Source organism: Hyposmocoma kahamanoa, unplaced genomic scaffold, assembly GCF_003589595.1.
Source record: "Hyposmocoma kahamanoa isolate Upper Pololo Valley unplaced genomic scaffold, ASM358959v1 87, whole genome shotgun sequence".
NCBI classification, from domain to species: Eukaryota; Metazoa; Arthropoda; class Insecta; order Lepidoptera; family Cosmopterigidae; genus Hyposmocoma; species Hyposmocoma kahamanoa.
In genome coordinates this window covers 11,554,529-11,580,858 of record NW_020654422.1, presented here as the reverse complement: position 1 = coordinate 11,580,858, position 26,330 = coordinate 11,554,529, and the positions used below count along the sequence as shown (strand labels likewise).

Here is a 26,330-nt window from a genome sequence, read left to right as displayed (position 1 = left end):
AATATAATAATACGAGATCACTGACATGTGCGATGAGGTGTCCCCTGAAATAATCCCAATTGTTTTGTCCGCAAACGGTTTAATTCTAGTTAGGCTTGCTAGGATTGAGACAGTTGGATTTCTGTGTCGTATCGCTTCTAGCACAAATGCAGTAGGCCGTCCTGCTCGATACGACATTTATTGTTCGCCGGTTCTTATACTTGAGTCCCTAACCCCGGCCGACTGTGCCACTGACGGGAAATACCTATGCTATGAGCACCAGAGCAACGGAATTCACGCAGGGGCACTTCCCAGAACACCCAGATTAGAACCAATTTAGGAAAGTTCGCTTCCTCAATTAGTCCTACCGGGAATCCAGGTCTAGTGCTTACAGTGCACACCATTGGGTCACCGAGGTAATCTAAAATATTTATAAAATAAAATAATAATTGGTGAAGAGTTACATTAAATTACATTAAAAGCTGTGGTAAAAGAACCTAATAAACAACAAATATAATTAAAACGTCATCATCCAATAAAATTATTAAAACACATAAATAGGACATTGTAAGGTGTGGTTAAGTAAACATCCAATTCATTATCGCAGTAACATATTGTGTTGATGCGAGAGATGAGTAGAAGCCCATCAAACTTGCAAATTTATTTTCATAATGTATTCCGCACATGGCCACGTCAAATCCAGCGAAATGCCTGAACAGTTAAGATTCAAACAACTTCCTTAAACAATTTAAACCTTTCGGTAGTTCGGGAATACACCCCCTTGCCACCCTCCCACCTGAGCGAAGGGGGTAGGCTTCTGGGGAGGGATTATTATTCCTGTGCACCTAACTTGCGATAAGATTTAAGTTTCGCCCCTATTTGCATAGAATACTAAATTCATACACCACGAGTTTAACTCCCTGTCTGACTCTAATCATTTCAAACAGAGCTTCTTTGGACAGGGAGTTTAATATTGTGAATTTACGTGATTACTTAAAATAAATTAATATATTCCATATGTTATTATCATCTACCTCGCATATTTTCAAGAATAAGTTTGTTATCGTAATTATAATTAATTATAATATCAACCTATTTTTACGCCTCACTGCTGGGTACAGGGTTGTAAACCACTATTGTCACGGGACCAGGATTACGACAATTAAATAGGATACTTCGGTCCACAAAGGCACATGATTTAGGTTGTGAACTGGTAAAAGGAACAAAATTAGACGCAACTAAAAATTGCAGCCGACCTGCTCGCTACAGCGATTGAGCTGGGAGTGATGACGGAACGAAACAAAATGGGAATGATGAGGCACAGGAATTAAAGAACGATTCCAAATTTGAAAACAAGTGGCCAGAAACCAAAGAAAAGGTGATAAAATGGTGGGATAATGATGTAAAGAGGTCACATCGTCACACATGTATATTCTCAGGCGAGAGTTTAGGCCACGAACTGCCACGCTGACCCGACGCGAATTGGAGACTTCACACGTTTTCCGAGGGATGCGAACCTTCTTCGCCGTGCAGGTTTCGTCATGTTTTCCTTCACTGAAAAGCTCGTGATAATTTTCAAATTAAGGTTCGCACATAAATTCCGAAAAACTCAGAAGTGCGAGCCCGGATTGGAACCCCCGGCCTCTATTTGACGATAGATCAAACCATTAAGCTACCACGGCTTTGATCATGATAGTAAGTTAGAAAAATATATATACCTGTATTTATAGTCAAGTATATCTATTTTTTTATAAAGTGACGAGACGATCAAGTCGTGCGCCTGGTGGTAAGCTACTCGCCTGTCAATAACAGTTACAGTGCCACTCAGAGCTTTAAATTTCAAAGGTCTGAGGGGCACTACCACTTCGCCCGTTCACCCTGAGGCGTAAGATGACAAGTCCTATATGCCTGTTATTCACCAGCACCCTTACTCTTCAGAACCGGAACACAGTAATGCTGGTATTACTGCTTGGCGGCAGAAACACGTAAGGTGGCAGTACTACCCTCGACGACCTTTTTCGACGAAGGAGCTCTACTGCTACTAAATTTAGATCTCTGACTAAAGCAGCAGTAGTAGTATAAAAATGTAACCAACAAATAGAAGTCGATAATGCGATATGTACCTAGCAACGATATGTACGTACTAGGGATCTATCAACATAATATTACCACTTGAGGTATATATAATACACAGAAATATCCGGCATAGGCGTATCTAGTTGATTACTAAAATAACGAGTTTCGCATTTTGGACAGGGTGGCGAGCGAAAAACTTGGGATTAAATTCAGATTTATACCGCGCGCTTGCCCGACCAGCGGAAGCTTTTAAATTCTCATATATACAACATGTCGCAAACCTTTACACAGAAGACTAAAAAAGCTAAAAATTACAATAATATTTTAAATTCAAAGTACAAAAATTTAAAAAAACGAATACTTGTGTTGTGCTACTTCCATGGTCACAAACTGTCTTCGATTTTCACCGAAACTATTTGACATAGACTATTGAAATCTCGTACGTTCACCAGAATAATAGCCCAGTTGCGTAGTTTTCAAAGTTCAATATTGATTATGGCAGAAGTGTAAAAAAACACGAGTTTGAAAATATAAAATTTAAAAATATTTTAATTATAATATGAAAAAAAATGTGTAGTTACGCGAGAACAAGTCTCAGTTGATAACATTTAAGTACCAACATATCAATCTATCCTACTGTGCAGTTAGCGACAAACGACCAAATTCAATCTATGAACATGAAGCGTGAATGCGCTCTGCCACATTAGGAGTAGAATAAAAGTTATGCTGTGGTAAGAAAAACTACGAACATTTGACGTCGAAAATCAAAACTAATATCCTAATTTCGCACCCTTATTGTAGTAAGGCCATATCTACAAAATAACAACTTTCCAACAGTTGGTTTTAAGATTCTGTCAACGAAATTAGTCGATAACTTTCTTATGCTCATATTATATAGGAAAGTTTCAAAATTTCACACAAATACATAATTTATTTCATAGATTATGACTTCATGTGGTAAAAGCACTTTTGACATACGACTTTATCATACCGTACGATTTCATGATTGGAATGTACCGTATGTAACCACTATTTTTTTCCTCTGTCGAATTTTCCGTGCATTGTTTCAACTACTCAACATTTGAACGATACTCCATTGGAGTGGGCAACTGAATTTTATTACATGTTCGCTTTGATTTAATTTTAGTTCGTTAAGCCGTTACTTTTAATTACGTAGGCAATTTAGTTTCATTTCAAGAGCTATGTTTGGTTGAAGTAGTAAGTATTTTTGTAATTTGCCATGCAAGTTCATTGCTAGGCGCCGGCGACGATCTTGTAGAAGATATCTAGTCATTATAACGTTTATTAAATATTATTTATAAATCTATGAATGTACTCATACTTCGATCACTGCTGTATCAAATATTATCATATTTTGATTACAAAGTTTAACCCGTCATTACCGGAATCGCACATACGAATAATATTTTTATACAACATTAATTAAAAATGGTTTAACAGACGATATTTGCTTATTTACAGACCGAACATGATAAATTGTAAATTATTTGAAAACGCGTGTTTTGGAGCCTGCGTCGGCGCGGGTTTAAAATTTTAAAATGGTTGAACAGCAGTGAAAATGAAATTCACGGGCAAATAATGAGGGGTGAATTAAAAATGCAAAAATTGATTAATGGACCGTGTGCAGGCAAATATGTGCTTAATAAGTACGATTCATTGTTGCCGTGTGACCTGTCGCCACTTTGTTTGGCTACACGTTTAACATTAACGAGCCATTTACGAGAGTGTATTCACAATTCCACCGCATCTGTAAGCTCGTTTTTTCGTATTATTCACTACATTTTAATGGTACCTACATCGACGATATTTTATTTTCAACGTGTTTATTCCCTTCACCAATGTTCTATAATGTTATTCAAGAACGCAGTCAAAATATCTGGAAGGAATTGTTTATATGAATATTAGCCTTATTATCTACCTGTGTGAAGTCCAAATTTGTTAGCTGACATATTTGTAAGGTCTTGTTTAGTGCAGATAAACAAACTTTAAAAAAAATAATTCAACCAACTTCAAAAATCACGAAAAGTCACTACACTAAAAAGCGAAAAATAACAAAATACAGATTTAATCAAAAAGTGCTTTTGATTTATTTTTGTCTTATTTTCGTTTTGTACATAGTATTATAATTACTTTTTATTTAAGCTACCTAAATTTATGGTTCATTTATACAATTACAACGTGACATTTCTTGTCCAAACTTTATTACCTATAATTCTAATAAAATTTTATTAAGCATTGGTATGTGCTAGCTAATGATCGGTTTTAATTTTCAGTTTTGGTTCCATCTTTGTATCAATAATACCAAAAAACTAGGTGGAGTATTGTCACAAAAAATATACGAATATCATGGTAGTAAAAGCATCATCATATATATAATAAAATAAATTCATAAACATGTGGTTCTAGAAATCCCATCTGTCATTTCCCACATAAAAGCCTTATCAAACGCATCGCGGTCGATTAAGCGTCGAATCCGACCGCGCCCACAACCACGTCCGACAGTCGGTTTTCGCGTGAGAAATGCATATTAGTGTCATAACAACGCCACCGCAACCGTCACTCTACTAGATGCAATGAGGCGCATTGTGATAAAAGATTGTAACTTAAAAAATGTAACAGTAGAGCTTTAGTAGCAGTAGAGTCTCCTTGTGAAAGAATTGGTACAGGGAAGTACATCGGTAAAGTAAATCAGTACAGGTAAAGTACAGGTAAAGTAAATCGGAATAAATCTTTAAGTAATTTAATTTATCTAGTCGTTACTTATTCATGTCCTTGATTAATTATTAATTAATTTCGATTAATTGATTGTGTGCTTGTGAAATTACAGGCACGTGGGACTTATCAACCTAAATATCAGGGTGATAGGCGCAGTGGCAGTGTCCCTCAGATCTTCGCTATTTAGAGCTCTGCGTGGCTCTGCAACTGCTATGGACAGGCGTGTCGATTTACACCAGGCGCACCACCGGTTTATAGCAATACACGACGTACCAAAGTACCATAAAAAAACCAATTGAGAGTAAAGTTACCATGTAGTTTAATAGTTTAAGAGGGGTCACAATTATTAATGGATTTAGTATATACATATTTTATTTTAGAATATACGTGTCATCTACTTTCTCAAATATTGTAAACACAAATCTAACTGTCTTTCAACGCATTACTACAACAAATAAAACCATCTCCACATTACACCGGCAGACGAAGTTTTAAGGATATCATCTTTTACCATTCTTCACCGCTCGTGGTGCCATTTACGCCATTATGGCGACGATAGCGCGCCATGCAAAGCGGTGCAACTAAACAGCTCGGCCTGTGAATTATTAATCTTATCGAACTCACGCTCGACACGACTGAATTCGTGAAAAATTAAATAAATCAACCTGCGGATTTATTGGGCGTCAGTTTCTACCATAACGCCTTGTAATGTGCGTTGGTTTGTTTTTCATAAGGCATATTGCAAATTGTGCCGGTGTAAGTGTACTTCAGTTTACCCTCATTAACAGAACGTTAGAAACTTATCCACTAGTACAATTATAAGAAATATATACGAAATATATATTTATCCACTAGTACAATTATAAGAAATCAATGACAGAAAACTCATATATTTGAGATTATCACATCCTATCTCGTACATATACAAATACGCTCCTAACACTCCGGATCCTAAGAATCCGGCCGGATCGAAGGAATTTTTTCTAAGGTTCGATCTTTGTATTAATAATTATAACAAAGTAGCGGAGTAATTTCACAAATAAGAATTGAATACAAAATGAAATTGGTTTTTACTTTATTTATTTGTTAAATTATTTCTAGTGATAAATACAGTATTACGTTCTAAGCAAAACTACCTACTCTATTTGCAGTTTTAGTAAGCGAATTCAACAAATAAAAATAGGAACACAAAAATAACGCCTAACTAAAAGTGAAATATTTTTACGTTTTTACATTATTGTTTGCAATAAAGAAGAATGTCTAGTAATCATCATCAATATTGGTCTCATATATTTTTTAGATGGTTCAAGCAGTGTACTAATGAATCGTGGAAATCGGCTATTTATTATTTTACGTATTTTAAACATATTAGACAATCTGTAATACCCAAAGTTAGCTAATTTACTAAAAGTCATCATCTTTCATGCTACTTGTAGGCTCAGTAACAGAGCGGCGGTTAATTGGCGCCTTTTGAAGCCCCCATCGACACACAGTTTAGCAAACATACGAGCTCTCCACTGCACGCACGGCTCTGAAACTGCATCCTAATTATGAAATGCTAGAGGTGGAAAGCACTAGATTGAGAATAAGTTACATTTAACATGTTCCTGTGGAAAAAACAATGTTAAGGATGAACTTTTTTATTAACAGGTTTATTTATTAATTTTATTTATTGCTTACATATGTTAAAATAAAATAGGTACGCTAATGCAAAGTAGAATTTTCAACAAAGTATTTAGACTGCTTTTCCTTTGTCTTTTTTGTGCTGTTCGTTCAGTCTCGTATCCTCTTTCACCTGAGATGATATATATATATAAGCAACAAAAGACAATTGAAAAAACAAAGAAACTTAGAACAATTCGTATCCAGTCATATCTAATACTAATTCAGATATCACTTTTTCGTTTCCGTTTTGACTGGAAAATCTACTCCTGTTGGAGGTTATCTCTACGTTCTGAGCATTCAAAGTGGGCCGCCAATTTACCGGCGGTTGCCGCTACAAGCGCTCTCCGCAAAAACGCTAATTAAGGTAAATAATGTTTATAATTAAAATAACACTCGTGTCTCGAACTAAGGCCGGATTCGGGATAACTCATGCGTGTTAGACCACTCCACTTTGAGACTTTCTCTATTGCTCTCTTTCGTATCTTTTAGCTATGGGGTTGGAGAATGCCTTAAAGGATGAAAAAAAAAATGCACACTTTTTATCATATTACGTTTTGGTGTAATATTCATAAAATAAGACGAGCGTCCAAAACGTCTATCTATATAAAATTATGATTCCTTTATACCAATCTAATAAGAATAACTCCTTCAGTAAATTTTAAATTCAATTGTCAAAATGACTTTTGCAACATTATTTCTGTAGTACTAAAAAATACTTAGAGTACAATTACAATTGACTGTAGAGATCACATACGAAATTCCATTAATGTTTGTACATTTGCTAGCAGTTTGATTACAATGTACGTAATTTAAATTACGACTTGTATAATGGATTTATATATTGGACGAATAAACGACGAATTAGGGATCTGGGCATTTCGTATTTTTGCTCTTTAAATAGTTCACGGATTAGAAATTCCATTTAATTTTTTTTTATTTATTCAAAGTATTTTAAACTCTATGTCATGTCATGTCATATTTACATAGTGTCAATTACAACCATCTCCTTTAACGGCAGTACACTAGTACATAGGATACAATCACAAAGAGTATTTTTTAAAATGAAGTTGCACAAACCCAAATTATTCTATTTAAACAACGGTTGTTTTTCCTCAACTTGATTTGCATTTAAAATTATGGACATCGGCGTATCGTAAAGCTAACCAAGGCGTATCAAGTGAAATATACGTAGGCATTCGCCGGTCTGAAATCACTTCACTAGCAATAATTTACTTTATTTACATTCTGCTTCCTGGCGATTGCTGAGCCCTTTCGATAGGGCTGTCTCTGTCAATAGAAAATGTCTTTCACATCAGTTCATTTTTGTACTACGATAGTCAATAAATACTTTGCTTTTACGTAAAAGTAAGACGAAAAACCGTGGTAGCCTAAAGGTTTGACCTACCGCCTCTCAAGCAGAGAAAATGAGTTCGATTCCGTGCTCGCACCTCTGAGTTTCTCGGCTTTTATGTGCGCAATTTATTTGAAATTTACAATGAGCTTTTCGGTGCAAGAAAAGATCATCAAACTTCAAACAACCCTCGGAAAACGTGTAAAATCTCCAACCCGAATTGGGGTAGCGTTGCGGACTATAGCCTAAACCCTCGCCTGAGAGAAGACCAATGCCCAGTGGGACATATAAATGGGTTGACGATGATGAGGGTTACTCACTCTTCCTAATATACTAGTCCGTAAACATGTATAAATATACAATAGAGGAGGAGGAGGAGGAGGAGAAAAAGGAGGAGGAGGAGAAGGAGGAGGAGGGGGATGAGGAGAAGGCCTATACCCAGCAGTGGGTGTTAACGGACTGAGATGATGACGAAATATACAATTTGTTGATTATCTATCTACAAATGCGCAGATTTTTTTTATAAATTAGCAAAATTTACTTATTTGGTGTTATTTTTCTTTATTAATTTAAAGCATACCATTAATAAGACAAAACATTTATGTACATTATAAGCCGATACAGATTATTCGCACGTTGTGCAGTCGTTATTTACACAAAATAAATAATATCATGGCGCATACCTAATTACAATATTGAACAGTGTTGTATTTAAATAAATTACTGAAAGTAGGGAAATTTTTACTTTACCTATTAAGACTTATTTTGTATCTGTTACCGTCACTATCTTACAAGTTCGCATATAATAATTAAAATGTACAAAAGTATGTAACTCCTAAAAATGCAATTCTCATGAAACAGCACAGCCCCTTAATGTTTCTACCGGATGTGTAATTAAAAGCATCCTTCACTGATTTATCGCGTCCACAAATTTATTCCTTTATCTCTACTTGGACTAATATATCTTTATTCTCTCCAAAAATTTACGAATTTGCTCCTTGCAAACCAACCCTTTTTGCCACAGATAATAATTTTCACTTCTAACGCTGTGATTTACGTCGCCTCTTTTTGAAAAAATTCTTTGTTTCCTTTTGTGGTAGTTAAGTCACATCTTAAAATATTAATAACACTGCAAAATCATCAAATTATACCATTACCAAAGAGTAAGTATGTAACTAATTCATAGTACGTACAATTAAAATATTGTAATTCTATGCGTATATTTATAAACCTGTGTAAAGCTTATGTACTCATGGAATCTATATAAGCTAATAAATAAAGGAGATACGTATTTTTATATAATAAGTAATGTAGTATAAGTTATAACAATTATAAGCAAAATTTTGGGACGCAAACTGAAATTAGGTTAGATCTGCGCTATGAGTGTCCAGTCTTATTGCATTACAAATACCAGTTTTTCATCGAAGACGGTGTCGACACGGGGATAACCAAAACAAGACAAAAATAAGAAACAAAAATCAATGAAAAGTTAAAATACTACATACATAACAAAATTGAAAAGATGAGAGAAAAAGGTGTGGTTCGTGTGTGCGCGAGTGCGTGTCTATGTGCGTGTGCGTGTGTGCGTCTGGGTGTGTCTATACGTGACTATATGACAGTTCAATCTTATTGATTATTACTCAATTAACAATAAAATTAGTAATTCCGAAATGAGTAATTGGACAAACAACTAAGAGTCGACTTTATAATATATGAATGACATTGTTTGCTAATTAAATTTTGCTTTATTGACGTTCTTAAACATTCAATTTCCATTGTATATTTTCGCTGAATAGTCAACTGTGTCCAAATTATCTGTTTCCAGCAAATAATGTTGGAACTTTGGTATTTATTAGTACATAATTATACTGCTAATTCAATAATCCTACGGCTTTTTTTGTTGTAGTGTTGTTTTATCGTACCTTATACTATTAAACCCATTTGGATCCACCTGTCGCTCATGGCTTTCTTCTTAGAAAGAAGGGGGAAGACTTAAGCATATATTGCTTTGGACGCCATAAGTTAATGTCAAGCAGTTAGCTACAGGTTACGGGATACCTTTGACAAAAAATCGAAAAGTTGTAAAAAGTATATCCTTTTTAATATGATAGAAAATTAACAGACGTCTTTCATTGTTAAGACGTGTGGTATTTTTTTAAATATTTTTTTATCCAATCGTTGCATAATGAGGATTCTTAAAGTCGAGTACCGTACGGCCTAAGTAATAGGTACGAAACTTTAAGACCTAATTATGTAATGATTGCATACAGTACTTTTTCTACGAGTAAATAAAATAATGAAACAGAACCAATATCATGTTTTCGCTGTTGCTCCAAATAAACATTTTTTTTTATTTTTTATACTTTTTGGTGCAACTATATTGAAAATATTATATTTATATTATTTATATTTATATATTATTCTATTCTGCTCCTATACTTCTGTCAATTATAATTTCAAAAATCATATCTCGTTCTTTTTAGTTCTAAATTAAAATTCTGTTTTTTATGGTTCTCGCCACACTGAGCTGAAAAATTTCATTAGAGTTCTATACACAGAACTATAATGAGATAGAAAGAAAGAACGTCGTATTTTTGCTAAATAAAATATCAATTAGGAAACTAGTCAAACGCTATACTGCCTCCTAATTAAATAAATAAATTAGCTTAAAAGTCTTGCAATCGGGCCATAAATCGTTATAAAAACAAATATTAATTAAAATATATACGGTACTTGGTCAGTTGTATTCTATCGCTTTAGTTTTTTTGTTTTGTAGCATTTGTGTGGCTTTCATCTAAATATTGTTGTCTTGTGTGTTTACTTGAGTAAAAATGGGTTTAAATTCATTAACAAAAAATTGCGTTTGTTTTCATGGATTATTAACATGTTTTTAATAATCTATGAAAACTTTACATAAAAAAGATCATGTTCGATAATATCTACAGTGGTCATTAGGTTATTATCACTAAAACTGTACTTGTATGGCAGTGAAGCATGGGAAAATGTGTAATGATAATAATAACGTTTATTATAAATAAACATTTAAATTGGACTTGTAGAAGATAAAAAATACTTTTCGCACCAGGCCAAATACATTTTTGACGACCTCGGTGGCCTAACTGTGGACGCTGGATGCGGGGCTCCCGAGTCCCGGCAGGGCCAATTTGGAGAATGAACTTTTCTAAATTGGTTCTGGTCTGGGTGTCCTGGAATGTGCCTCAAAGTCAATTTCGTTGCTCTCGCACAGGAAATTCCCTAGTTTAAAACCAGGCAATTGGTGTGGTTAAGTTATTAAAAATTAAATCATATAGGAAAAACGATAAAATAAATAAGCAAATAATATCCTAAAACATCACAAGTAAATAATTATAAATTATATTTTATTGAAGCATGTTTCTTAAAAAAAATAGGAGCAGTCACTACCGGATGCTGAAGGTGATAATTAATAACTATCGACATATTTATAATGGTAATACGTGGATGTAGAGTCAGTTAGCATTTTTTTTTCCCCTAAACATTATCAATCCAATACATTACCCAATGACTTTTATCAGACACCTATAACACTTCAATACAGCTTTAAGATGCGAGGAACGTCTCAAGATAAGCATGAGCGAGATGGGTGCAAACCCGACCTTATATCAGGCGCATTAGCTCACCGCCCGACGCTTGGCTCATTTATGGGGTAAGGCTATCGGGAGGTAGTAAATTGTTCTAGAGTATAACTTTTTTTTTTTCAAGAAGAAAGAATGTATTGTAGTGTGGAGGTGATATTGTTTTATCAACATAAAACATATTAATAAAAATATATATATTGTGTATCCAAAACAAACTGAATTACTGCAGATATCTTCCTATGGAATACATGCTGATGAACGATGAAGATAGTATCTACATTTAGATTTTTAAGTACCAATTGCATTAATTATGATTAGAGCATAATTTTGTGATTTGAGTAAGAAACCAAACTGTATTTTCAAAAATAATATTAGTTTTAAGAAAAATATATATTTCAATATTATTTATTATTTTTTATTTGCTTTTTGCCGTATTAATTGATTTATTGCCTACTATTACTACTATTACTTAATGCCATAGTGATTAAATCAATTATATTTTGCCAATATATAATAAGCTTAATGTTAAAATTTTTTGTAGTATTTCGTAACATGCTTTTCGTTACGTACAATTATTTTGAGAAATAGTCGTACATATTTTTTCTTTATTTTAAAAATTAATAAAAATAATAATTAATACAAAGTGTTCGATCTTTGTATTAATAATTATAACAAACTAGTGGAGTAATTTCACAAAAAATAATTGAATATCAATTTAACAAAAATTTCAAATAATTATATATTTTTTCTTTTTAATCAACTTCAAAAAAGGAGGAGGTTCTCAATTTCTCTGTTCTTTTGTACGTTACGCGAGTACTAAGATATAATATTTGCGAACCGATTTCAATGATTTTTTTGTAGTCCCATTAAAATTTGAATAAAAGTATTCCACCTCTAAGAGCAACAAACTAGGGGATGAATCCTGTTTATTAAATTTCGCCTACTTTCCGTAAACCGATTCCGTTAACTTGGCACATAGATATGTAATTCCAATGAAAATAAAATACAGTAAAAACGGATAAAAGTTATTATAATTATAAGCAAGCATTTCACCACAATCTCACCAGGCGGTACGTGACGACTTGTTCATGGAAAGAACGTGGTTGAACCCAAATGAGATTATAGACCAACGTGTGAAGAATTGAAGGCGAAAACGAAATACATGAATCTTTGAATTTTAAGAGTTTTCTTTTGTTACTTCTATCGAACAGTTCGGCAAATGTACTTGTGTATATTGTGAATTCTACTTTATTTGCAAGCATTCTGCGTTTAGTTGTTCACGTATAGACATTTAACTTGTCACTGTCCCCGTTAAGAAATTGTCTATTCACTCTCACCTTGAAAGAAAACAAAAAAGTCATACAAAACTATTGGTAACTTTTATTTGGGTTATCATAGTAGATAACCTAACACGCTTATACTAAGATTCATCTAGGTTGATTTATCTCTACTTTAGTCCTGCTACATCATGTCGCATTGAAGGAATATAATGCAGTAGAGGAAATAAATCGGGGGGATAGGGAAACCCACACACAGACAAATCACACCCAAACTCACGAAAGAAATATATGTAGGCCATATAAATATTCCGAACGTCTGCGTGGCAGTCCAGCATGGTAACCGTTCGGCCACGAAGGCAATTAAACGGAGGGATAATCCTTTATGTAATTTAATTCATCTAATCGTTACCTCCTATTTATGTATTTCATTAATTAAGTGTGCTAACCGATTTCAAGCAGACGCATTTTCCAGAAAACAATGGAAGAAACTACAAATGAATAAATTAAGTGCATTTTCTCATCAATTATTAAGGTTTTTTATTTAATTCAGGTGTTAAAAAAGCCATTATCTCAGCCTATTTGCTAACAGCGGCACATAAATCACGAGACAATGCTAATGCGATGAAATTAAAAAATATTCTTGCAGAGCCCGCCTGAAGTTAAAGAACTTGGCGCAATCTTGCCTCGGTTAATGAATTACTTTTGCTAATTTTTCACTTTGCGGCCGCATTCAGTAATTACAAGGGAAGTATTAAAACTAACAACTTTCTTATTCTTTACTCTTTATACTTATTTAGTCTAAACATTACGTGTTAGAAACATTTTTTTATTTCATTTCACAATAAGAGAAAATGAAATAAGAAGAAACTGGATAACAAAAAAATTATAATTGCGTCGCAAGATTTCAAAGAGCTAAAAAGTACTCTTTAGAATTGTTAAAAGCAAAAATCACGTAAGAACGAATGCAAAGGAGAAATAAACTAAATTTGAATTTAACTCCATGACTAAATCCGTACCTGCAGTCGAATAAAGTATTCCAAGACAATGATAGTATGATGTACACAGGGGCGGCGTGGCCCCCGTTGACGTCCTAATTAATCACTGCAGATTAAACGTGATATATAGCCTACGATAACCGCAAAAATTTTTTTCAAATACATCTCTTTTTTAGAACGTTAATTAATCGCTAGCTTTTTACTTTTACTGTTGAGTCGAATATAGTACTAGCACAGTGTAATAAGACAAGTATGGTAACTCCAAACAAACGTAGCAGCACGGCTTATATGTACAGGTGCACACAGTCGCATAATAATGAACGACGTGTGTGACGACTAGCGCTATGCAACGCGAAAGCATTGTGAGATTATGCTAATGTGAGCGTCCGTACGGTACGCAGCGGACGCGCACACATACAAGTCACGCGATACGTTTGTGTGGAGTTACCATACGCGTCTAATTATCAGTGATAGGAATTGAGGGAGTTAGTTTTGTAGCAGTAGAGCTCCTTGTAAAAGAGTTCGTCCAGGGAAGTTCTGCCACCTTACCATTTTATTTCTGCCACCAAGCAGTAATGTCGGCATTACTGTGTTCCGGTTTTGAAGGGTAAGGGTACTGGTGAAATTAAAAACACATGGGACTTGTCACCTTATGTCGCAGGGTGACGGGCGCAGTGGCAGCGCCCCCCAGATCTTTGCGATTTAAAGCTCTGAGTGGCACTGCAACTGGTTATGGACAGGCGTGTAGTTTACCATCAGACGCACGACTTGATCGTCCCGTCACTTGGTATTATTAAAAAAAAAGTTAATTTAGTTAAACTAAAGAACAACGTGGACATTCCCTTCTAAAAATCCCGGCACTTCTCGAAACTGATTATATTTGAATATGCTTATTACTTATTGAAATTTAAGTACCTTGGACTGATTAGAAAATAAACAGTGAAAAATAAATTTTATACACATTGATGACGAAATGGCTATGTCCATACTAATAAAACGTTCATATTTTAGGTAGATTAACTTCCACAATCAGTAGACGATGTTGTACAGTAAAGGGTGATGTCGTGATGTGGATTGTGATGATGATTTATTTACTAAAAATAAAACAAAGCCTTACCTAACACCTTTTTTCTTTTTAATTTGTGGTACAATGCGCATTTACCACAGGGATTGTTTGTAATACATAGTACCTAACTATTGCACTTAGTATATACACCACAGACCACATAAAATATACACAGTGCTATTGATATACTACAATGGTCTTGGGTCCATTGAAAACCAGCATCACAGCCCATTCTCGGCTGTGGCTTTAGCGGAACGAGATCCTTTTGCATACGCCACAGCCGCACACACACACACAGTATAGTATTAAACTATATACAAAAATTTGTTGTTTAGTTTAAATGTTAGTTATGCTGTTTTTTGTATTATTTATTATTTATTTTGTTGTTGTTTTTATTTATATTATTTTTCTACGTTTTTGTCTTATAATGTGGCGTTGCAATAAATATTTTCTATTTCCATATAGTACTTAGTCGCGTTTTAGTAGAAAACATATGCGCATATTCCGTTATGACTCGGTTCACCTAATACACATGTTGCCACAAATAAGGTGTACTAGGTAAAAAATTCATAGTTGTATACAGGGTGCTTAGAAATCCTTTCAAAGTTGTTTTTAAACCTTCCCTTACAACACGGTGAACAACTGAAGCAGGTTTATAAAGGAAGTTTAAATATTTTACTTTGATAGGAATGACCTTTTACGGTTATGTAACAATAACCCTAAAGCCCTTAATAATTCTGATCAAAAAGTAATTTTAGATTTTGTGCCGTCATCTAAAGTTAAGATCTACAAATTTAGAGGGTTAGCTGTAGTAAAAACCTCCACGTTCCGCCACGTAGCATTCACAGTTGGGTTGCCAAGGCGGTCGTTAAAATTAAGCGATAAAGTTAAACCGACTCCCGCGACGAATAAAGAGTAATGAAATAAGCGTGAGATAACATTACAGTGCCCGGGAGTACAGTTACTTTAGAGAAAGCTGCCATTGTCTGCTTTTAGAGTATTTTCCAGTGATTTTGTTTCAGCTGTAGACAATTTGGAAAATCGCGAAACAGAAATATAATAATAGAATCCGTCTTTACAAAGCGGATTTTAACACGTAAAAATTTCTATAGTAAAGAATTTAGCAAAATATATTAAATGAACTCAAAAAGATATCTTTATATTAACGTCAAAACTTCACATTTCAAATCATGTCTTTCAGTCATGATTGTAGTGATTTTAAGTCTAAGATGCTTAGTAGAAACATTTTTTATTTTTGTAATATTTGTTTCCATCTAAAAATTGTCTTTGACTTTATAATTAAAATAATAATGACGTTTTTGAAATTGTTAATGACATGTGAAAAAAGTTTTGCCTTCTAGTCAATATACTATACTGAGAACCCAAGCTGTGAGGCGAGTGTCGGAAGTATCATCCTAAGCGACGATCGTCAGGAAACTGAGGCTTCACGAGGTGGGCGTGGCGCTTAAAAGGCGGAGCTTTATCGCATAACTCCGCCCACCACACGGACCCGCCTCGTCGTGTCTAAAAACTCGTGACAGGTGGGCGTTTCCCTTAAAGTATCGTCGTTAAGCACTTTGTCAAGTAATTTGTTAGCTTCGATTTAAAATTTATACGTCTACTCCTATCGTTGCGGATGAATGATTTTGATCGAAATTTTAGTTAACATTCATGAACAGGCTAGTACATGAATTCCCTATCCATGTACAGAAATTGTGTTATGTTGATTTCCTCAAAACAATTACATCTATAAAGTCGACTTAGATTTTTATTTGCAAAAAACATAGATATGTAATTATGTTCGGGCGATCGAAAAAACTTTAAAAAAATTTAAATTATTTAATAAAGGAAGTACAGTTCTAATGAAAGGTAGTCTGATTTGAAATTACAAACTTAAAATCAAATGAATTTGCTAACTGCTTCGAATGCATTCTGGGTACGGTGGCGGGCAGCGCTGAGTCAATGGTTTTCCTGGAATACGATGAGTTAGCTATATACATACAATTTTAATTAAAAGTTAATACATCGTTTTATATAAGTTTCTTAATGTAAATTTCAATCAGGATTTAATCATAATAATGACAAATATTTACGACTAAAAAGATCATCAACTCATTATTCAAATGACTTGAAAATCTTGTACCTGAATACCACAAAATTTCTGTTTACAAATAAATTCTAATATCCAGATTTCCAAAATATTATCACATCGATATAAATAAATAGACGCTGTTTTCAAACACTTGAGAAGCTAAGATTCCAAGTCGAAGAAAGATGGCTAAGAAATATCATTATAACTTTCATTTAATTTCAAAAGTATGTTAAAATTTTGAATCTTGTCGGGTATTTGCTGGCAAAATGCGAGTCATCTTAAAGAGTTACTAAAGCGCTAGTAAGCAAGTTATGACTGGCATCTCTTTGATAACATTGTTTGTGCACCTTGAATAACTTCATCAATATTGCCGACAGAGTGTAGGAAGCGTGCAAGTTAAAATTTTGTTGAAATATTACCTAAGGACAAAAGCCATAAAGACAAAATGATGTCCTTAGAACCTATCAAATTACTGTTCACATAAATTCGTTCTGAAAATTATTTAGTGATGTGCTGTAATTTACGATTTAATAAATACACTAATAAAATGATTACAACTAACTCACTTCATTTGTTTTTTATTTATAACGTAGAGTTACTTTAAATTTAGGCACTATAGAAATCGCATATTAGGTTCCCATATCTCCTTGCGTCTTTGAGCGGTTAGACACGGCGAATTTTAGCAGCGATAAATCTCGCGTTTGTAGAACTCGCGATTGCATCGTGATACTAGCGATTTGTAGGGGTTGCATCGATGTGCAACGCGCAACTGCATCGACGTCGTCGCTTATGTTGAATCATTAAAAACATGCATCGCGATTGTATCGCTGCTTATGACGCGCGTGTGTGTAAGGTTTCAAACAGGACGACAGCGACCGGCCGCGCGGCTGCAACAGTGACGCGAGCGGCGCGTCGCGCGACTTGATTAAAACGCCCTAGATACGCATTGTGCTATTCTCGAAGGCAGCGGCGCGAGAGTCGGGGTCCAGTTGCGCGGTGAATGCAGCTTAGAACAGTTGTAGCATTGTCCTGTTGTTTACCTACATTTCTATTTCGATCAATCAAGTTGAAATGTCATTAGAAGAAATAATTTCATCGGTTTTAGAAAGACTACCAATATGGAACAGCAAATATATCACCCATAATAATATTTAAATATATTTTGTTATTTTACTAATCCCAAGGTCAGGTATAATTTTTCTGTTGGAGATGCTATTCGTTCCTAATTAAAGACGGATTCCAATTCTGGCTTGATTGCAGCTTAACGATTGACGATTAGGGACTTCATCGCGACTGAATCGCTGCAGACGCATTGCTAAAAGTCGGCGTGTGTAAAACGCTCTTTGGCAGTTGGACTTAATCATAAGACTTAATCTGCAAATTCAAATTTAAATTACATTTGTCTCACGTATCGTTTTTGACACAGATTTCAACGAAGTGATGAATAAGGTGATGATGTCATAACGACGTCTTATTGACGACGATTCGACTTATTGTTACTACTACTACGAGTATATAGAATTAATTATAAAGAACAATGGTTTTTGTTATCTAGCCTGTGGACTTCTTATTGTTCCAGTAGTATGGACGGCAGCATATCAAGCTACACATTGACGGATCTTGTTCTCTTGAGGCGATATTCGAACAAAAATGTACTTATAGCTTGATGTGTTGTTGAGTGTACCTACTAAATACTTTTCATTAAAATCGTAAATACCATTTCTTCTTTTCTATAAACTCGTAAATGTTGGTTCAGTTTTAAGTTATTTGTAAATATTTATTTTATTGCATATGTGTTAATGTTTATCCCTTTGTACGAGTAAAACAAATAATCATATTATTTAATTAAAAATAATTATGTACCTAGTTGCACTTTGAATCTCATATCCACTAAACAAGGTATATTCTAGAGCTGGGAATAAAATAGGATTCACGTTTATTGATATAATATGAATACCATACCAATTACCTGGTTTCAAAATAACCTGTACAACTAAAGCTACGTTCATGTCAAAACCAATTTATAAAAGTTCATTTCCTAATTGGTCTCTGGGACCTTCTCATCTGCGTCCACAGCGCAATATAGTGGTATATTGCGAGATCGTCCAAATCGATATTAAAAAAGATTAAATTCAATTTTAAATATTTCAGCTATAATATGTCGTCTACTTACCACATTGCACCAGGGTGTCGTATACCCAAGGTATTTCAACCCTTTGCAAGAATTACAATTGAGATCTTGTTCCCCCTCCTTTGATGTTAGGTGAGATGACGCCAATTATTTCTAGAGGTATTTTAACCGTGCTGTGATTAACATTTAGTATAATAAGGGGTGATGGTAAAATGGATTATATTATATACGCAGAATCACGTCAATTTTAAATTTAATTTTAGTTTTTTTATTCTTGGGTAGTCTGAATTTCTTTCGCGTTTTTAAGCGATTTGCAGTTTAAGTAGGGTATTAAATTAATATATTTGATAGCGAAGAAAACTATCGAAATGGAACTTGCATTATGGTGACGATTCATCCTCCCAAGACGTTTGACTTTCCGAATCCGCATTAGGCCACTGTGTCGTGTCTGTCTACAGAGGAAACCGAAAGAGATGTAGATATATGGATTGACTATAGTGTAACCTAATATAAAATATGACGTAATATAAAAGCACTTCCTTAAAAAAGGCTCAGTTAAATATATACGGTATACTACGTTCCCTTCTTAAAGAATCATTGGTACGTAGCTTGTAAGGTACCATTACAGTTATGGCGTCACCAGGCGTCACAAACATGTATTAATTAAGTAAATATTAAGATAGATAGATAAACACTTTATTGCTCACACACAAGAACAAGAATAGTACATAAACAACTTAACACTAATGTGGGCAAAGGCGGTCTTATCGCTAAGAGCTATCTCTTCCAGACAACCTTAGAGTTAGAGGAAAGCTAATCGGAGCGGGAGACGTAGTGTGCCAATTTCACAAATATAAAATAAAAAAATAAAAAAAATTGTATAAATTACAAAAAATGCAAAATAAAAAAATTTTATAAGGACATAGTAATTTATAAAATATTTAAAAAATAATGACATATTATACCTACGTAGATATATGTATATATAAATATACCTAAATAAACTTATACTTACTAATAACTTATACACACGTTGCAGACTAGGACTGTGATAAATGATATTTACGCAATCCGGTTTTGAAAATAGGTAGCGACTTAGAATGTCGGATTTCAAATGGGAGATCGTTCCACAATTTTGCAGCCAATTTTTTAATCGTAAAGGAATTTTTGTAATACTCAGAGCGAGTGAAAGAAGGCTTCAGTAGGTTATCCAATTTAAACCTTAGTTCACAGTTGTGATCATCCCCGAGGAAGCGAAAACGAACCTTAAGGTATGGCGGAGTACGAGTGTCGTATAGAACATTATAAAGAAAGCTGAGAACGTGCTCCTCACGGCGCAACTTGATAGGGAGCCACTGAAGCCTTCTCCTAAATTCGGCCACATGATCGAACTTGCGCAATCCGTACATGAATCTGATGCAAAGATTCTGTAGACGCTGGAGTTTGCTTAACAGATCCTCGTTAAGGTCAATGAAACAGACATCAGCGTAATCAAGAATAGGTAAGAGCAACGATTGCGCAAGTTCAATCTTAGTCCTCACAGAAAGCAGATTTTTCCAACGCCACAATGACCCAAAGGCAGCAAACACCCTCCTACTCACCTCAGCGATATGTGGCGACCAAGACAGAGTGGAGTCAAAAAGAACGTCAAGATTTTTAACAACATTACTGTAAGGCAGAGGGAAGGAGTTGAAGAAAAACGGGGGAATAGTGGCATTATTTAATTTGGCGATTTGCTTCGAGCCTCCAACGACGATGGCCTGCGACTTGTTAGGATTGACCGTAAGGCCATGGGTTCGACTCCAATCGTGTATAGTCGCGAGATCGTCATTAAGTTCGGCGATTAAATTGTCCACGTCGTACACAGGAGACTGAGTATAAATCTGAAGGTCATCGGCGTACAAGTGATACTGGCACAAAAGTAAGGGAGTAAGGGAGTTTATAAAGATGGAAAAAAGAAGAGGAGAGAGAACCCCGCCTTGAGGCACGCCTACAGTAACGTCACAGAAGCTAGAATGCTTATTGTCGACACGAACACATTGCCGACGCCAAACGAGATAGTGGCGAAACCACTCCACAACCAAATCTGACACAAGGCCCGATTTCAGCATTGCTAACAGAATATCAAAGTCAACAGTATTTAACGCATTGCTAAAATCTAAGAGAACCAATACTGTCAGATGTTGATTCGACATACCCTCTCGAATGTCATCAGATACCTTGGTTAAGGCAGTAATAGTGCTATGCCCTGAACGGAAGCCAGATTGGAAAGGACTAAGGATATTGCACGAGTTCACGAATATTGTGATCTGGCAATGGACAAGACGCTCAAGAACTTTGGAATGGAACGGAAGAATAGAAATAGGACGAAAATGAGAAGGTAAAGATGGATTGGAGGTTTTAGGTATAGGTACTACAGCAACTTGACGCCAGCAGCTCGGGAAGGTGCCAATGTCAAGAGAAAAGTTGAAAATATGGCAAATTATAGGAACAAGAATAGAAGAACCGTGTAAGATCATCTTACGGTTTATTCCATCCAGCCCTTCAGCATTGTATTTAACGGCCAAGATATTTTTCTCAACTTCGCCCTCGGTCACGGGCCTAAAAGAGAAAGCCGGATGTTGTGAGTCGTAAGCGGTAGAGAGCGACTGTAGCGTAGATTGCTTAACACTAGTAGAAAGAAAGGAAGGCGTAGTGAAATGAGAGTTCAAAGAGCTAGGATCAAGGTTAAAAGGAGTAGGAGATTTAGACTTGCCAATACCAAGAGTATTAAAAAATAACCATACCTTAGCAGGATCTCCATTGGAAACTGAGGCATGTATGTGACGGCGCTGCGCATCCCTGCATACCCTGCTGCAACGGTTCCGAAGGTCCTTAAATTTACGGTGGGTCACGTCTGTGGGATCATTTCTATAACGAACCTTAGCAAGATTGCGCCTAGTCATTAAAGCTTTAATGTCTGCTGTGAGCCAAGGAGCCAGAAGATGCTTCAGCTGGACAGGACGGAGTGGACATGGATGTCATAAATCTGGATAAGCATCGAGTTAAAAATTTCCATCTTCAGGTCGATGGTTTGGGCTCTAAGAACAGCGTCCCAGTCAATACCGCCAAGGTCACGCATAAAGCTACTTTCTTCAAAGTTCTTAAAATTGCGCTGCATGACCACCCGAGGTTTAGGCTTAGGGCAACGGATTCTGTATGACAGGTAAACAAGGTCATGATAAGAGAAGGCTTCGGCAGGGAATTGACCGTGTACGCTAATATGGTCAGTTGAGGACACAATAATAGGGTCCAACAAAGATGGCTGGCATCCAGAAAAGTGGTGCGTTGAAGAAGATGGGAGAATGCTAAGATTAGTAGAATCCACGATTGAGCGAAGCTGAGTAGAACGGGAGTCGTGTTTAATCAGGCAGGTGTTAAAATCACCCATAATGATCATATGATCAACCGTGGGTGCCAAATCTTCCAATAAAGTTCCAAACTTACTGAAATAATCAATATGTAGATTTGGGCTGTAAAAAACTCCCAAAAGGAGCTTCAGATGGCCCAAAAAAACTTCCACAAAAAGATGCTCAGGTGATTCAGAATAAGGAGAAGGGGATTTATCTAAAATATTGAAAGGAAGATTACTCTTAAGGTATATAACAACCCCACCACCACCCTTACCGGTCCTATCATTGCAGATAAGATGGAAACCAGGAAGCTCGTAGAAAGACGAAGGGAGACATAGTTTTAAAAAAGATTCCGAAACTAAGGTTGCATGAATATTCCTATTATTTGAGAAAGTGCTCACCAAATCAGCATAATGGGCAGGAATACTCTGTGCGTTTATATGGATTACGTTAAAGTTTATCGCGACGGCTGAAAAGTTAGCCTCCAGAAGTTCATCTAATGGTCGAGACACACTATGAAAACTAGAATCAGAAAGCCAAGACGCTGAGTGAAAATCCAACCCATCACTCAAAGAGTCATTACTGTTGTAGGCATTAGTTTGCAACATTTAATATAATATTATAATATGTATGTAATTACAGAGAATATAATATATAATAATAAGCACTAAAAATAAAACATAATTAAGATAAAAATTAAAAAAGTATATATATATGTTAATAATAAAACCCAAAATATTCATTATACCCGCCAGTAGCGTGAAAGAGAACAGCTTACAATGACAAAAAATAATTAGAAATAAGACACAAAAGCATCGGAAATTAATAGTTTTCTCCGTTTACGGAAATTAATAATAAAGTATACAAATAAAATAAAACATGTCGGCGCAACATTGGCATGTCATAGCGAAAACAAAACTAATCACAGATTTAAACACGTTTCCGAACGAATAATCGCTATGTAACTATCAGAAAAAGATGTAATGCGTTATTATTCTAAGTGTTAATGACAGTTGACGTCTAGAGACAAAATCGTAACAAACGAATGTCGCAAATTAAAATTTTGCATTACAAAAACGATCAAAATTAAGTAGGTACGCCAAGAATTAAAATACTAAAAAAGAGGGTCCTACATTTTGTTCGCTGTGGTACTTGGAGAAATTGCAAGAAACTCGGACATAGTCTCCAGCCTGTGTCTTCTGCCATCCGGTGTTTTGATATGTATCGTTCCGTCCAAGGTCCAGCAATTAGTAACCCCAAATTTTAGCCTGGCAGCTACAAAAACTGACTGAATGACGGGACTTCGTAAGGAATTCAGAGAGAGTGACCTTTGATCCCTTTAGTACAACTTTGCTTTTCCATAACGCTGCCCGCACCGTTGCATCAGTAAATTTGACGACAATGGGTCGCGGGTTGGACAAAGACTCGCGGGTTGTTAAGTTTTTTTCTCTAACTCCTGATTTTGGAATGTCTGTAATAAGTGTATCGGCGCGTTTACAGTAGGTCGACAGGTCACCTCCCCACGCCCGCCGAACGAATTTAAATCGTTTGACGACCGTAGTCAGCCGTCAAACTCGACCTAGTCGACTATGGTGTAGGTGTAGTCATTCTCACGTGACTCGATCGCCGTCACATTTCAACGTGTCGGCGGTTGCGTCCCACCACGATGAGCATACTGAAGGCCGGAGAATACCTACCAACCCGATCACTTTGTTGAACGTTTACATTTATAATGATTTGATGGTTTCGGCGAAGGCGACTGTCGACTTGGAGTAAACAGCGCATCGACCGACGCCACTGCCGCCTCTTCGACAAACGTAGTTATAGTAGCAGTAGCGCTCCTTGTGAAAGAGTTTGTCCAGGGAAGTACTGTCACCTTACCTATTTGTGCCGCCAAGCAGTAACGTCAGCATTACTGTGTTTTTAAGGGTAAAGGTGCTGGTGAAATTACGGGCACATGGGATTTGTCAACTTACGCCACAGGGAGACGGGCGCAGTGGCGATGCCCCTGAGATCTTTGCGATTTAAAGCTCTGAGTGGCACTGCAACTGTTATAGACAGGTATGCTTATATATACGTATAGTTTACCATCAGGCGTACGACTTGCTCTTCCCGTCACTTGATATTATAAAATAAAATAATAAACGAATTCAGCTAACGAAGGCGGCAGTCGACCCTATGTAAAGACGCCGTTAATATATTTCAACAAATTTAATTTATATTTTTATAGTTTACTCTCGAACTATTTTCAAAGCAATTTTATTTTACAAATTAATATATCAAATAGACTATTCTTCGTACATGATCAATCTATATGATACCTATGTTTCAGCAACCAACATAATAACATTACGACAATATTTGGAACAGTTTAATGCTTTATGGTCACTGATTGACAGCATTAACCATTGTAAAATATTGGGGAAATAAAAATAAAAACTTGCTAAACGCTAAATGCTAAAAGACCTGAAACAAGTGACCCACAATTAAATATTCTTGCTAAAACCGAAATAAGCCTTTTTTACGCTCCGCTTTCCAAGACAAGGGGCAATCACATACGTATACGTAAAGCAAACAAACGCTATGTAATTTAATTCCTCTCAGGAAGACGTGGCTGTCCATCGAGGCGTGTGAACTGCCGGCGAGCGATAAACAAATTCAAATGTTAACGGAATGGTGTCTTAATCCGACCGTTGTGTCTAAACAAATTAATTTGATTCATTGTTGTTTACAAATAGTAAGTTCATACAGTAAAATATAGAGACATGTAATGTAAGTAAGGCTGAAGCTTTTTTATAAAGTCCCACGACTTTATAAAAAAGCTTCAGCTAAAATTAATATTTTAGTAAGTATTTAACTAGCAGTAAAGTTCCTTGTGAAAGATTTCGTCCAGGGAAGTACTGCCACCTTACGTATTTCTGCCGCCAAGCAATAATGTGAGCATTCATGCGTTCCAGTTTGGAAGGGTAAGGGTGCTGGTGAAATTACAGGTACATGCGACTTGTCAATTTATGTCTCTCATATATGGGCTCGTCGCTTTCCACCAGGCGCACGACTTGTTCGTTCCGTCACTCATTATAAAAAAAATTGCTTTAACTGTATAAAGATTTTTCTTATTAAGGATACTTTGTGATGACAAAAGAGAACACATATATAGAATGGCATTAAAAACATTTTATATAAATAATCATGACAAAATCTTGGTTTAAGATATGCTATGAAAATCGATATATATAATCGATACGGCGACACGCCCCGGCTTTCAATACATATGCACCCATTACAAATAGAAATACTCACTATACAAAAACTTTCCAAACGAAAGCACCCTCACAAAATTAAAAATGGAATAAATCTAATAAATTTACGTTTTTCACACATGTAATTATTTTAGCGAGATATCCACACACTTGGTGTAACAAATCTATATCTGCAAAATGACAACTTTCAGTAGATAAATTCAAAGATTTCACGAACGAAATTAGTCGATAATTTTTTTATGCTTAAATAGAAAAATAATCATATGTAGTACATAATTTGTGTCATGTACCCCTGAGATCTTTGCGATTTAAAGCTCGTGAGTGGCACTGCAACTGTTATGAATAGTGCAGCTTACCGTCAGGCACACGACTTGTTCATCACGTTACTTAATATAATTGAAAAAAAAGACTATTTCTATGGAAATTTAAACATTTTATCGCACATATGTACTTAAGTTCTAGAAGACACTTATTTATGGGATAATATTCTTTAATCCTCAAAGGTATAATTGATCTATTGTAAATGTGCACTTTTTTTAAATAAACGATATTTTTTTGATATCTGATATATACATATATTCATTGTTCCGTGTATATTAGTTGATCTAATCTAACACTATCATTATGTTTAAGCATACCATGTGTGGTCTGTGAAGCATGCTTAATTAATATTTGGTATGTAATAATAAT

At 35.4% G+C, this 26,330-nt stretch overlaps 1 protein-coding gene across 1 annotated transcript; it reads right to left on the bottom strand.

Moving 5' to 3' along the window:
• Positions 1 to 21,977: 21,977 nt before the first annotated feature.
• On the bottom strand, positions 21,978 to 22,418 carry LOC113235366. The gene has a single exon (XM_026471045.1). It carries the CDS (start codon positions 22,416 to 22,418, stop codon positions 21,978 to 21,980), a length of 441 nt encoding a protein of 146 aa, XP_026326830.1.
• Between the last annotated feature and the right edge of the window lie 3,912 nt (positions 22,419 to 26,330).